The sequence below is a fragment of the Salvia hispanica genome, chromosome 3 (genome assembly GCF_029641045.1).
Source record: "Salvia hispanica isolate PSC_SH4W2 chromosome 3, Shi_PSC_v1, whole genome shotgun sequence".
NCBI classification, from domain to species: Eukaryota; Viridiplantae; Streptophyta; class Magnoliopsida; order Lamiales; family Lamiaceae; genus Salvia; species Salvia hispanica.
In genome coordinates, this window is record NC_142694.1 from 20,037,915 (window position 1) to 20,051,232 (window position 13,318).

The following is a 13,318-nucleotide window of genomic DNA, read 5'->3' on the forward strand; positions in this document are numbered from 1 at the left end:
TGAGTCTCACCTCATTAGACAAAAAAGAGTTTTCAAAATTAAAAAAATACATATTCTTGTGATACAGCCGCCAGGAGGTTAGGCCGTTTTGAACCGGCCGGTTCGACCGAGAACCGCCAACCGGTTAAACCGATTATTTGAAATCTCAATAATTTTTTCAAAAATTAGAGCCAATTGGGATTCGAACTCCAAAGTTCATGTATGTAAGTCCACCTCCATTACCACTACACTATTTCACTTTTTGTGACATTACAATAACTTTATTTATTCTTATAATCAATGAATAAATTTTCATTCATTATGTGATTAGTTATTATTTTTATAAATTGATTAATTGTAGATATTGTAGGTTAATTATATTTTTTATTTAATAAACTTTAATATTAATTTATCACACTAAATTGGAATATTGTTATGTATAACTACAAATATCTCGCGATTTAGCAACGAATATTTCTGCTGCTAAATAACTTAACCCTAACTTAATTCCTTTACTAAATCACATTAGCAACGGATTAGTAGCGGATAAGGTCCGCCGCTAAAAACCTTGCTGCCAAATGGCTTGCCGCGTACACCATCCGCTGCTAAGATTTAGCAACGGATTTCCGACACACAGAATCCGCTACTAAATGTTGATCAAATCAGAAACGAAAATTAATCATTTTTTAGCAACCGATATAGTCCGCTACTGGAATTTTTTAATTTTATTTTTATATTTCTATTCCGTTGCTATTCCGTTGCTAATTTTAATATTATATTCCAGAAAACTTATTTTATTGCTTATCTAGTTACGGTAACCTGTTTACTACCCACCTACATTTCAACAAATAAATCATAATAATTCTTTGTAGCAAAAGATAATAATAGATATACTAATAAGTATTTTGGAGATTACATGAAGTTCGATGTTGTCATGACTCTAAAAGCTCGAGTTATGGGACTGATGGGACATGAACTGGTCCATCTTCTCATTTAGAATCTTCATATCTTCTTCTAATTTCATTCTCTTCTAGCGCTCTTCATTGAATTTTTCACTTGATGACTCGTCCCTCCAACAGTGTGTGTAGAGGAATTATCTACAAGGCATGGCCCGAGATCTCCGGGTCCAACCATCCTCCTCTTTTTGTCGAGACGACCTCCCATAACTTGATTTACAAAAATATCATTCAAGTTGGCATTTTCGCCTTGAGCAACAGCAAGTTCAGTGACATTCGCCTAGTTAATATGAATGAAAATAAATGTTATATGAATAATCAATTGATTATATCTAAATACATACATATTTATAACTTACAGCAATATCCGCAGTCCTCTTATATATGAATTCCCCATTCTTGCAGTGTAGTGTCATGAATGATTCATATGAAACTTCAGCAATGGGAACACCCTTTCCTTTTGCCTATTTATTAAAAACATAATAAAACAAACATTATATGGGGTCCTGTCAGGTTAAGATTTTTGGGCCTAATTGAGAATTGAGATGAAATCTCAGCCACTCATCCAGAATATTTATGAAATGTCAACATGCAGTTTATGTCAACTAGGGGGTATTATCGTCAATAGCCTGCACATCAAATGTCAATAGTCTGCATCAATGTCAACACCTTATAGTTGACATTATATGTGTATAGTTGACATAATCCACAACATTTTCGAAATGTCAATAGCATGTAGTTTATGTCAACTACCGAGATTATCGAATGTGAACAACTAAAATGTCAACAACTAAAAAATAAAACTTATAATTCACATATCAATAGCGAGATTATCGATTGTCAACAACTTGTATTAAAATGTCAACAACTAAAAAATAACACTTATAATTCACATATCAATACCGAGATTATCGAATGTCAACAACTCGTATTAAAATGTCAACAACTAAAAAATAACACTTATAATTCACATAACAATAGCGTGAATATCGAATGTCAACAAGTCATATTAAAATGTCAACAACAAAAAAATAACACATATAATTCACATATCAATAGCCAGAATATCGAATGTCAACAACTCGTATTAAAATATCAACAACTATAAAATAACGCTTATAATTCACATATCAATAGCCAGAATATAAAATGTCAACAACTCGTATTAAAATGTCAACAACTAAAAAATAACACTTATAATTCACATATCAATAACCAGAATATCAAATGTCAACGACTCGTTTTAAAATGTCAACAACTAAAAAATAACACTATAATGCACATATTAATGGCACGAATATCAAGTGTCAACAACTTGTATTAAAATGTCAACAACTAAAAAATAACACTTATAATTCACATATCAATAGTCAAATATCAACTGTCAACAACCTATAGCAAAATGTCAACAACTTTCACCGACGACGACGACTTCCATTCGTGCAATCAACGATTTCTCGGTCAACAAATAGAATGAAATTAGGCTGAATCAGCAGATGTTGACGATTAATACGGCGCATGAAACATAATTTCTAGAGAGAGAAACAATAAATTAATGATTTCTCCTACGAATTGAACCTTCAATCATAGGCAAACGCAACGAGATTTCTCGAAATCCGAACAACTACATAAAAGACTCAATTCAACTAAACAAAAATTAATAAACAAAGAAGGAATTTGCAGAAAGATCAAAGACAACAACTGGTAAACAAGCATCAGATCTAGGAAATTTATGCAGAAACAAAACCTCTCTTTACTGTAGAAGTATTCAATTGAAAACATAGGATACCTTCAAAAATCAAAATCAGTGAGACAGATCTGAAATTGAGAGATGAAATTGAGATATATTAATCAATATTACTGTAGAAGCCTCCACCGCGCCGATGCTGGCCGCAATTGCCCAGCCACCTCTTGTTGCTGCAGTCATTTGATTTCTCCGTTAATCAAATAATTAAAAAATAAAATAAAAGATGTGTATACTGATTGATCGATTGATGCAAACCGTGCTGAGATTTGAAGATAATCCGATCTCCTCTATTCTTCAAAGCCTGAATCGAACGCTTGTCGTCGCCGGAAACGAAGAGCGAGAAGAAATAAATGAGGAACGAGAAAGGATTAACGGAGCGCATCCGCCATTTCAGAGCTCCGAGGATCAACATCTCCTTACTCTCGATCCTTGCGGAATTGAAGATCAAACCTCCATCATCATCCTGCAATTCAACGCGAGGAAGGTGTAAATCAAAAATGCTGATGAATTGAAAACTGATTAATCGCAAAATTACCGCGAGATCGGAGACTGAGAGCTCCATTGATATGGCATCCGCAGCAGAGGAAGAAGAAGCAGAGCGCGGAGACTAAACACACGGCTTCGAAGGCGGAGATGAATTTGAAAAGGACGGCATCTATAAACTAGAGGTGCAGATTGAACCTCTTCTTCTACCGCAATGCGGCGGAGCTCTTCAACTTCCACGGCCACGAACTGCTACCGTCACCGCTGCCGGAGGAGGTGCTTCTCCCGCTCTCGCTCCGGCTGCTGCTACTGCTGCTGAGGTCGGCGATTGAGACGGTCTGGAGCTCATCGGAGGCGTCGAGGTAGGATAGGGTGGCGTTGAGGAGCTTGCCGCCGGCAGAGATTGTGGCGGAGATTTTTGGGGCGGCGGAGAAGCAGATGGGTTGGGATGGAAAACAACTGCAGGGATTTGGGAAAAAGAGAACAGCGGAAGTACATAATTTAAACATGAAATTACCATTCTGCCATTCCATAATTAATTAATCTGAAAATATTTTCTATGTAGCAAATTCTGGACCACTCATTTAATAAAAATGAGTGGCTGATATTACATCTCATTTCTCAATTAGCCTAAAAAATCTCAATTGATCACAACCCAATATATAGGTGTATATATATAACACTTACCAACTTTTGAGCTTTTGCTGCAACTGAAGTTGAGCCTCTGTAAGTAAGAGTAATTCTTACTGTATCCGGTTCCGGGACCATCTGGCTCAGAAAGTCTGGCCTTTTTTGTAAGTATCGACTTTTCTATCACATCGGGATCCTTCCAATGCTCTAGCAATCCTTTCCACGTCACTTCTGACACGTAACTCGGTCTTGCTTTATTAGGAGCGTTAAACTTTTTTAAGCGGGTAATAAAGGACGAAAATCTGATTGCAGCTTTTCGTTTTCCAAAGGACCCACACCTCCTGCTCCCATGAATCAAGCCAGAAATATGATTTTTGTAGAAAGATGAAATATTAATATATATTCCTAGGCAATATCCAAAAGTCAATAAAGCAATTCAAAATTAGAACACAAGAGAGAAAATACAGAGATGTGTAAAATGTTCTGCAGATGAAATTTAAAAACAAGTACTCCCTCCGTCCCACTTAAAATGCAACATTTGGGAATCGGCACGGGATTTTATGTAGTGTTGTTTTGTGAGTTAAAGAAGAGAGAGGAAAGTAAGAGAGATGAAAAAGTAGAGATAGAGTTGTTTCCATTTTAGGAAACGTTTCATTTTTAATGGGACAGTTACAAAAGGAAAACGTTTCATTTTTAATGGGACAGAAGGAATATTTAATCAAACTGTACAAATCTATGTACCTTAACAAAGGTTTACATAGTGATGATTTAACCTTTTACAATGTCAAGGTTCATCATACTGCAAATACTATTACATTTGCTATATTTGGAAGTAAACCATGTTAGTAACATAAACAAATCAATTAAAATACTCCAACCATCCAAAAATAGTATATGAAAGTCAAATCTAAGGCCTAAACAAACCGCACATATATGCACATTCTATGAATGCAAATGCTGTAAAAATTGTACTCCATATTCTCACACACCACTCATTATATCAAATCCAAATAATCACCAAATTCAAATCATGGATTCTTGATTTATGAATCTGCTTGATTAATTTTGATTCACATTTGTTTAATGGGTTTAAACTATAGTATAACAATCTGAGCTATATGAATATGTATAAAAGAATCGGAGAATGTGAGAATCACAAGCAATCAAACTAATACTTACTCGAAACTCCTCAAAGTAACCCTTCTTAACGTCATCTGGGGTTTTAGCACATGTAAAACCCGTTGGATTTCGGATTTGGTGAAATGATGAGGTAATTTTACTTGCCATCTGCCAATGGGCCAATAATTTCCTACAATATTTTAATATTAGTTAATATATAATAACAAGAATCTTAATTAATAATCAATAACCAATATAACAAACCCAGAGTGGGAATCCCTTTCAATTTTTATCATCCTATCAGGCACTACATGGTCATCATCTTCCATGAAATTGACATTCTCGTGGATGTTTCGTTCGGTTGATCTCATTTGAGAGGACTCGCCGGTGATAGTGTGATGGCCACGGTGATGATACATATCTAAATCACTGCAAAAAAACATAAGTGAACATTAGTAAATATTCATGTGTTTCTGGTCAAGCCACTCCACCCAAGAAAAGAAAGGAATAGAAATAAACTAAAGAAAGAAGAATTGCAGCGGCAGATTGCAACACTGCAGCAGTTTATAATTCAACTCTCTCATAATGTACTCAAGTTCTAATCCCTAATGTACTCTTCGGATGACTTTCTAAATTACCAAAAATATCATTCTAGTTAACCAAAAACTGAAATCAGTAACAAACAATAATCCTAATTAAGCAAAAGTGCCAACTAAACATAAATTTCCCAATAGAATTGATCGAACATAAACTATAACGCTTTTGCCATACATTCTAAAATTGGTACCTCTTTGGCCTTATTCAAAATATGAGGGAACACCACATTCACAAGCAAGTAATTGAATATGCAAAATTTAGATGATCATTGCGGGATAGATAGAGATAGAGAGAGGGGGAGAAAAACCCGTGAGAGGAGAAGCAGAGATGCGGAGGACGACGACGAGGAGGCGGCGGCGGCGGCGTCGAGGACGCAGCAGTTGCGTTTAGAGAGTCAGTGGAGTTGAAGCGACGTAGGAGGAATGGTTAGAGTCGTGCGTTGTGGTGTGTGAGTTGAGTTAATTATATAAGTATTAATTAATACTCTAATTATGTTACACAATTTCCAATTGGTTTATATGAATCTTCTATCATATTGACAAAATCAATAAAAGACATAAAATATAATTTTATTTGTGGCTTAAACAAAAACATCAGCTAATTAAATGACATAAAACTAATTAAAACATTATTTTAATTAAAAATTGTATATTTGTTTTGGATTTGATCATGTGAATATTTGTTATAAATTTCCTTATGTCACTTATTTTTATTGCTATTCTATTAACAAAATTAATATCATAAATAATTCAATTAAATTTAAAATTTAAAGGTATTATATATGTATACAGGTTATGGAAAATATTAAATTTTAACTTAAATATCTACAAAATTAAGAAAAATATATTATTTTATTTAAAAAATGTACTCCCTCTGTTCTATGAGAGTTGAGTCATCTTTCTATTTTAGTAGTATATTCCACCATAGTAAAGTTGTTTACCATTTTAGCAAAAAGCAAATCTTTTCCCTCTCCTACTCAATTCATTCTCTTACTTTATTAATATTCTTTCTACTTTTTCCTCTTTACTACTTTATTATCTCTTCATTTAGTATACTTTAATATATCTTTCTTAATATCCATAAAAAAAATGACTTTACTACCGCGGAACGAAGGGAAAATATTTATTTTAGATCAAACTCAAAATCATCTGAAAATTTGGTATTAATTTTCCTATATCACTTCTTTTGTATTACTACTATTAACTAATAACAAAAATAATTCATATATGATTCAACTAAATTTAAAATTTAGGGGTATTTTATACGTGTACAGTTTATGTACATTTATCTTTATTTGGATAACAATAAACTTACATAAATTGTACTTACATAAATACGAATTAACTTAAAATAAATTATGCTAGTCATTCCGCAATAATTTAAGAAAATATTAAATTTTAAATTATATATCTTCAAATTAAAAAAAAAAATATTATTCTAAACAAAAATTGTATATTTATTTTGGATCAAACTCGAAATCGTGAAATTTTGTTATAAATTTCCGATATCACTTCTTTTGTATTGCTTTAAACTAATACTCCCTCCGTCCGTGAAATGTTGTCCAGTTTTGCCATTTCGCTCGGTCGGTGAAAAGTTGTCCACTTTACTTTTTTTCCATTTTTGTACATGGACCCCGCTTTCCACTAACTCTTTGCATTCACATTCTATTATAAAACTAATATATAAATACGAGATCCTCATTCCGCTAACCGTCTCAACTCACTTTTCTTCATATTTCTTTAAACTCGTGCCAATTCAAACTTTGACAATAATTCATGAACGAAACGAGGTACAAAACTAATTCATAAATAATTCAATTAAATTTAAAATTTAGGGGTATTAATCTAGCAGCGGAATAGTAACGAATATTTTCCCTGCTATTGCCTACTGACGGAAAGGAATCCGTTGCTAAATTATTTATTTTCAAAATTTTGAATTTTTTTAACAAAAATAATAATAGCAGCAGATATGTCTGCTACTATTTTCTAGCGGATGCGAATCCGTTGCTATAGACATTAAATTTCGTAATTTAGATTTTTATTAATAAATAAATAATTATTAGTAGTGGATGTGTCTGCTACTAGTTACTAGCACGCACCGATCCGCTACTAAATCCGTTACTAAATATCACGCGTTGTTATACCGCCAAATTTTATTGAAAATTCGCTACTAAATCCCCTACTAATGATTGCAATGGACATTCCGCTTCTAATTCCGCCACTAATAGTGTCGGATCAGTGTCCGCTGCTAAATTCCGTTGCTAAATCGCGAGATTTTTGTAGTGTATATTTAATTAATAGTATATGTTTTAATATGTTATACAAGTTTGTGTTAAAATGACAACACCTCTTTAAGTGACACTGTGACACCATATATCCAGCAATATTATAAAAGCTACGCAGCAATATTATAAACGCTACACATCAATCTATAGATTGCTGTATAGCGTGTTGGATATTGTTGGCCGAGAAAAAATTGCTATATACAGTGTTGTATATTGCTGGCCGAGATTTTTACACTTGAGCATTTTTTTATTGCCACACGACAGTTTATTATTCGTCCATGTGTACAAATGATTGACTAGGAATGGTGGTATGGTGTTATTTTTAGAGATGTTGTCATTTTAACGCACTCCTATTATACATATACTATACTTATATAATTATAGGGTAGCATTAAGCTCACTAAAAAATAATTATAATGATATTTATATTTCTCTAAAATTTAATCATACTTATCCTCATTAAGTTCACTAATATTTTATATTTTAATAATACTTATCCTCTATAAAAAATATATATGAATTTGATCAAAACCACATTTTATTATATAAAAAATTTGATATAATTATATAATATATATTTAATTAATATGCTTCAGAAAACCAGTTCTACCAGTGGTTGGATCGGTCTGATCGGTTGAACCGTGAACCAATAGCTTCGCCGGTTCGCTTATTGGTCCGGTTTTTAAAACATTGTGCAAATCTGTAATTCCTACACACATTTTGTAGCATGATAGATAGCATAATTAGGAAGAGATGCCCAAGGTTCCTTGAGCCGGTGAAATTAGAACAGCGGATTACGATTTGGAACCGGAACCGCAAGAAAAAAATGGTTTCATCTAGAGAATATGGCATTAGAGAGATACTACTATGATAAGGCTCGTTTCATGCATTGGTTTTGGGTTAAAATTTTGTACTTTTGGGGCGCTAATCTATGTTTCCGAGTTCATGTGCGTAACAAATCTGCCAGACCTAGAAGTTGTTGTTACCTGACCTGGCAGATGCAAAATAGATGAAATTGAAGTGAAAATCAGATGTCGTCGTCCAGACCTGGGAGGATCAGAAGTTGGCGACAGGAGCAGGAAGGAGCAAGAGCAGATTTTAGAGCATCTTATTCAAGGGCACAAGCGTCAAATCACCAGAAGGATGCCCTAGGGATCAGAGTCTCACCTATATAAAGAGCTCAAACTTAAGGAAGAAGGCAACAGCTACATATCATCCATCATCTACACATTACATCCCTAGACACTCTCTTAGCTCACTCCTGAAGTTCCTTGTTCCATTCCTGTTTTTTCACACTTCAAATATTCATTTCACTTGCTGCGCATTTGGAGATGGGGTGATTTCTGGCCGTCGTGGTGGTTCTCAACGTTTAGCTGTCGTGTAACACCGCCTTGTGAAGGCGAAGAAACAATATTTACCTTGCTTTGTTTAGTTTGTTTTTTGTTTAGTACTTGTTGGTTTTTAGTTTCGTAACTTTAGTTTCTGACTTTGATCTACTGGATTCGAACCTATTTCTCATTATTATGGAAGTTTATGTTGATTTTTGTTGGATCTCGCTGAGTTGATGTTTATTTCTTGCTTTTCGCTTTCATTATTATTGATTGTTGCATGTTTGGAGCTGAGATCTGTTGGTTTGTTGTTGGAGGTTGTGGTTTTACGTATGGAGATGTTTGGATCTGTTGAATCATGGTGGATTTGAGTTGGAATTTCGTAGATCTGGTGTTTGCTGTTTACATTCTGCATGATTATGACTATTTACTTTCTGTTTCTTCATCTGCTAGGTCCAGTAGCGTAGATCTGTTAAGTTTCGGCTTTAAATTCTCGTTTTAAGCTTAGATCTGAAGTTTGCTCTGTTTTTATGGTGTTAAATGCTCTGTTCTTTCTGATATTCTCGTTTGATTCATGAAGAAGATGAAGTTTGTTGGTAGTTAGAATCAGATCTGCTTTTGTCAGTACTTTCGGCATGTCATTTTACTTTTCTGCAGTTTTTCCAGACCCTGGTCGTTTATTAGGAAAGTCTGTCTAGTACGTTAACTCCAGTTGTTTTAAAACTTTCAAATATTTCGTTTCTCAAAGTCATGCATGTTCCGTACGTTCTCGTTTCTTAGACCCAGTAGGTAGAGTAAAATAGTTTAAGTCTCTCAAACCCAGTAGTTTTAGTACTCGACCCACAAATTGTGTGGCAGCAGCCAACCTGTCACGACCGCACTTTGCTAGGGATAGCAAAGCCGGAAACCCGTGACTAGGGGTGGGAGATAAGAAGAGGGGAAGGGGGAAACAATATCTGAATATCCACTTGGAAATAAAGGGAAACAACTTCAAATTAACTTTTAATCAGAAGAACTCGAATGGAGATCTTACTCTTCAATAATAAATATTTGTCAGAGTATAGAAGAACAATACGCAACGGAATGAACACGGTCACATGTATGGAGACATGCACCTCTGAGAGCCTCTGCTTAAAATATAAAGAAAATCATAAACTCTGCTCAGCATTCCCCACCGTCACTGCTCAACCTGCACATTTAGAAATGTATGCAGGGCTGAGTATAAAAATACTCAATGAACACATTGCCGAAATATACATACATAAAATGAAAATGTTATCATGCCATCACAGTAACACTCGAGAGTTTTCTCTTAAAAGGCCCGAGCTTACTAAAATCTTTGTTCGACTGCGCAGTCTAAGTTCTTTCATACTTTGCCATATCTGAACACCAAGTGCCGTGGAGATGGTGCTCTCCCACGGTCACCTACATCTTTCTCCAGCCGGGGAGGTGGCCACCTCCCAACGGCCTCCACTATATCATCTTTGTGCCGTGGAAGGTGGCCACCTTCCACGGTCACCTGTGTACACTAATCCGAGTAGGAACACCACCCTCACTCGGACCCGAATTCGATTCTTACGTTCCAACCAAACAGATAGGCATAAAACAAATCATTTATGGCAAGACAACATCATTTGCACAAATAACAAACATAAGTTTATATTTTCATCCACATTAATACGTAGGATAGAAAAGTTCACCTCGTTCGTTTAATTTCCTTAACTTGAATTTCTCGCTCCGACCTTAACTTGCGGAGATAACCTTTTTGGAAACATTACAATATAAAATACTAATCAAACTTTCAAGAAATTCTTAAACTTTAATAGAAATGCGTGCCTCCTGATTAATCCATTTCATTTTTCGCTTATTTTTTAAAACTTCTAAAACTCGTATGGTATTTGATCCTTCTTCTTCTATTAGTCTCGAATCCCATGATTAACTTGGCTCACGTTAGATTACCGAAGTTTAATATTCAATTTCTTCCAAATAAATTCAAATTCCGAAACTGGACCAAGACACCCTAATATTTTCAGTCCAAAGATAAGTAAATTTTGGAATCGGGCCTCCATTCATTTATTTACTGCAGCCCCAATTATGAAAGAGTTGGATTCAATTTATTTACTCCAATGCTTAGCCCAAATAATAAAATGCAGTCCAACAACAATTAATTAAAATAACCCATATACTCCCCCTTCATCTCCCTCACCATTCAATCCCTAACCCAAACTACGATGAGAGAGAGACTCCTTTCCCACTCCACTTGCTGCCGCCACCGTCCCGCCGCCGCCTCCGGCGGTCTCTCTCTTCTCTGTCTCCCTCTCTTCTCTCTCCGATCTACCGCCGCCGCCACTGTGCATGCACAGGCAGCGGCTTCGGCCTCCTCCATACCTCGCGCTGCCGGAGCAGCTCCCCGAAGCCACCACAGTTACCGCCTCCTCGCCGAACTTCCAACTCCCAAAAGGTAAGGATTTATTTAAAATTCTTCCCTGCTTTGTTTTTATTTTCTAAAAAAATTTTAAAGCTTTGATTTAAAAGTTTTTGCTGTATCAAACTTGTAGATTACTAATTGCTATGTAGCAGTGGCGGATTGGGGCGTGGGGCTGTCGTTGTCGGCGACGGGGTGCCGAATTTCGGCTACAGGATGTCCCGGGCAGATTCACATCCTAAGCTAAGTATTCCCATTTCTCTCTGGTTATTTTGGTGGTAGGATCCTAGCTTTCTTTTATATATTTAAATTTGGTGAACTTGGGTATTGTCTTGTTATGATGAAGTTTCTGTTATTGATCATTTCTACTTCTTTACTTAGTATTATTGGTGTCACTTAGGCAGATTGTATATTAAAGATGTATGCATGATTGTTGTGTATTAAAGTTTGAAAGAAGGCAATGGAGTTTACCTCTTTGATGTGGGACAAAGTGTTGTTGGATTGGGGACTTGATCCTACAATTATCTGCAACTCTCCCTCCTCTAACTCCTTTATTCTATATGGGTGTGAAGAGAATGTTTGACAGTGATGGCTGCTTGAAAATGCAAAGAGTTGGGGTTTATATACTTGCCCATCTAAGCAAGTGGGGGAAAGTTGAACTTGGGGAGGTTTAACTTGGGTAAAGTTAATCTTCATTATTATATTTGTATGTTGCTATCCATCTGGGGGAGGTGTAACTTGGAGGGGAAGTATGTCAAGATATTTTGGATCCTATGGCCAAAATGTATTTTAAGAATGGATGGGGCTTATGAGCCGTTGATTTCTCTACATTAGTATTGAATGCCCACTTGTTTAGAAAGATATGAATCTTCTTCTTTACTGCAAATGCATCTTACTATATTTTTATTAGTGACTTAATGTTTTAATTAATAGCTAATTGTATCTTACTTCCTCTAATTATCTTTTTATGTAGGAGAACTCATTTGAAGAACATGGGACCTATTAGGAGAGCATCGGCGATTCCCATGATGTATTGTACTTCCTTGGACTGTGAGCACGGACGTTGAACGGGCTGCCCGAGATGTGCACGTCTTACTCTAATTGTAATAGACTGGAAATTTGATAAATTTGTATAATAGTGCTCTAGCAGACTTCGGAGATGTGTCGGACATTATAAACTTTTATTTGGTGTTACTCTTTTAGATGTACTTGAAATGTTTGTTTGAGAACGAAGGAACTATTATTTATAATTCCAAAATCGATTATTCTAAGGGCTAGTTTGGTAGCTCATAGAAACCCATATTACCACATAAAAGCCCATAAAACTGGTCCTTTTCCCATCTTCTCCACCATTTGGTAGCGGTTGGTGTTGTCGGAGAACCCGGCACAAAAGTTCCGGATCTCGGTGATTTCCACAATAAAATCGGCGAATCTGGCATAACACTATCTCAGAAAAGTTGTGGTATAAAGTTTTCCCAGCTTTACCGACTTCGTCTTCTTCCATTTTATGCCCAAATTGCCCTCGTTTTCGAGCTCTACCCAGCATAATACCATGAGTCGCTCACTATCACATAGGTTTGGGAAGTGATTTTTTAGGTATTTTTTCAGGCGAACCGCCGTGCGGTGGCGCTGCGGACGGCGGCGGTGGCGGCAGAGTACATGAAGTACAAGACCCCAAGCAGCCCGTGGAGGAGAGAGTGAGAGATTTGATGATAGAATGACTCTTGCTGAAAAGATTGGACAGATGACTCAGATTGAACGTCGGGTTTC

General features: G+C 35.7%; 1 protein-coding gene and 1 long non-coding RNA gene across 4 annotated transcripts; one reads left to right on the forward strand and one right to left on the reverse strand.

Moving 5' to 3' along the window:
* Nucleotides 1–856: 856 nt before the first annotated feature.
* LOC125212150 (uncharacterized) lies at nucleotides 857–12,746 on the reverse strand. Of its 3 annotated transcripts, XM_089069306.1 has the most exons (11): nucleotides 12,020–12,746; nucleotides 10,824–10,884; nucleotides 10,157–10,312; nucleotides 5,179–5,343; nucleotides 4,975–5,104; nucleotides 3,853–4,136; nucleotides 3,218–3,624; nucleotides 2,938–3,145; nucleotides 2,725–2,852; nucleotides 1,295–1,399; nucleotides 857–1,215 (listed from the first exon to the last, which is right to left on the reverse strand). In XM_089069306.1, exons 5-7 carry the CDS (start codon nucleotides 5,007–5,009, stop codon nucleotides 3,395–3,397), a joined length of 549 nt encoding a protein of 182 aa, XP_088925432.1. In that variant the 5' UTR covers nucleotides 5,010–5,104; nucleotides 5,179–5,343; nucleotides 10,157–10,312; nucleotides 10,824–10,884; nucleotides 12,020–12,746; the 3' UTR covers nucleotides 857–1,215; nucleotides 1,295–1,399; nucleotides 2,725–2,852; nucleotides 2,938–3,145; nucleotides 3,218–3,394. The 3 variants fall into 3 exon arrangements, with proteins under 3 accessions (XP_088925432.1, XP_088925430.1, XP_088925431.1); XM_089069304.1 differs by lacking the exon at nucleotides 10,824–10,884; XM_089069305.1 differs by lacking the exon at nucleotides 10,824–10,884 and having other exon boundaries at nucleotides 4,975–5,343.
* Nucleotides 10,883–12,756, forward strand: LOC148930342 (uncharacterized). The gene is made up of 2 exons (XR_016137375.1): nucleotides 10,883–11,584; nucleotides 11,682–12,756. It is a non-coding gene; the product is annotated as an uncharacterized LOC148930342 (long non-coding RNA).
* The last annotated feature ends 562 nt before the right edge of the window (nucleotides 12,757–13,318 follow it).

Coding starts and splice junctions, on each gene's coding strand:
- LOC125212150 (XM_089069304.1), bottom strand. CDS start 5,009: ATGACGTTAAGAAGGGTTACTTTGAGGAGTTTCGA. Junction 4,137..4,974: donor GTTACTTTGAGGAGTTTCGA/GTAAGTATTAGT, acceptor TCATGGGAGCAG/GAGGTGTGGGTCCTTTGGAA. Junction 3,625..3,852: donor CAGCAAAAGCTCAAAAGTTG/GTAAGTGTTATA, acceptor AAATCCCTGCAG/TTGTTTTCCATCCCAACCCA.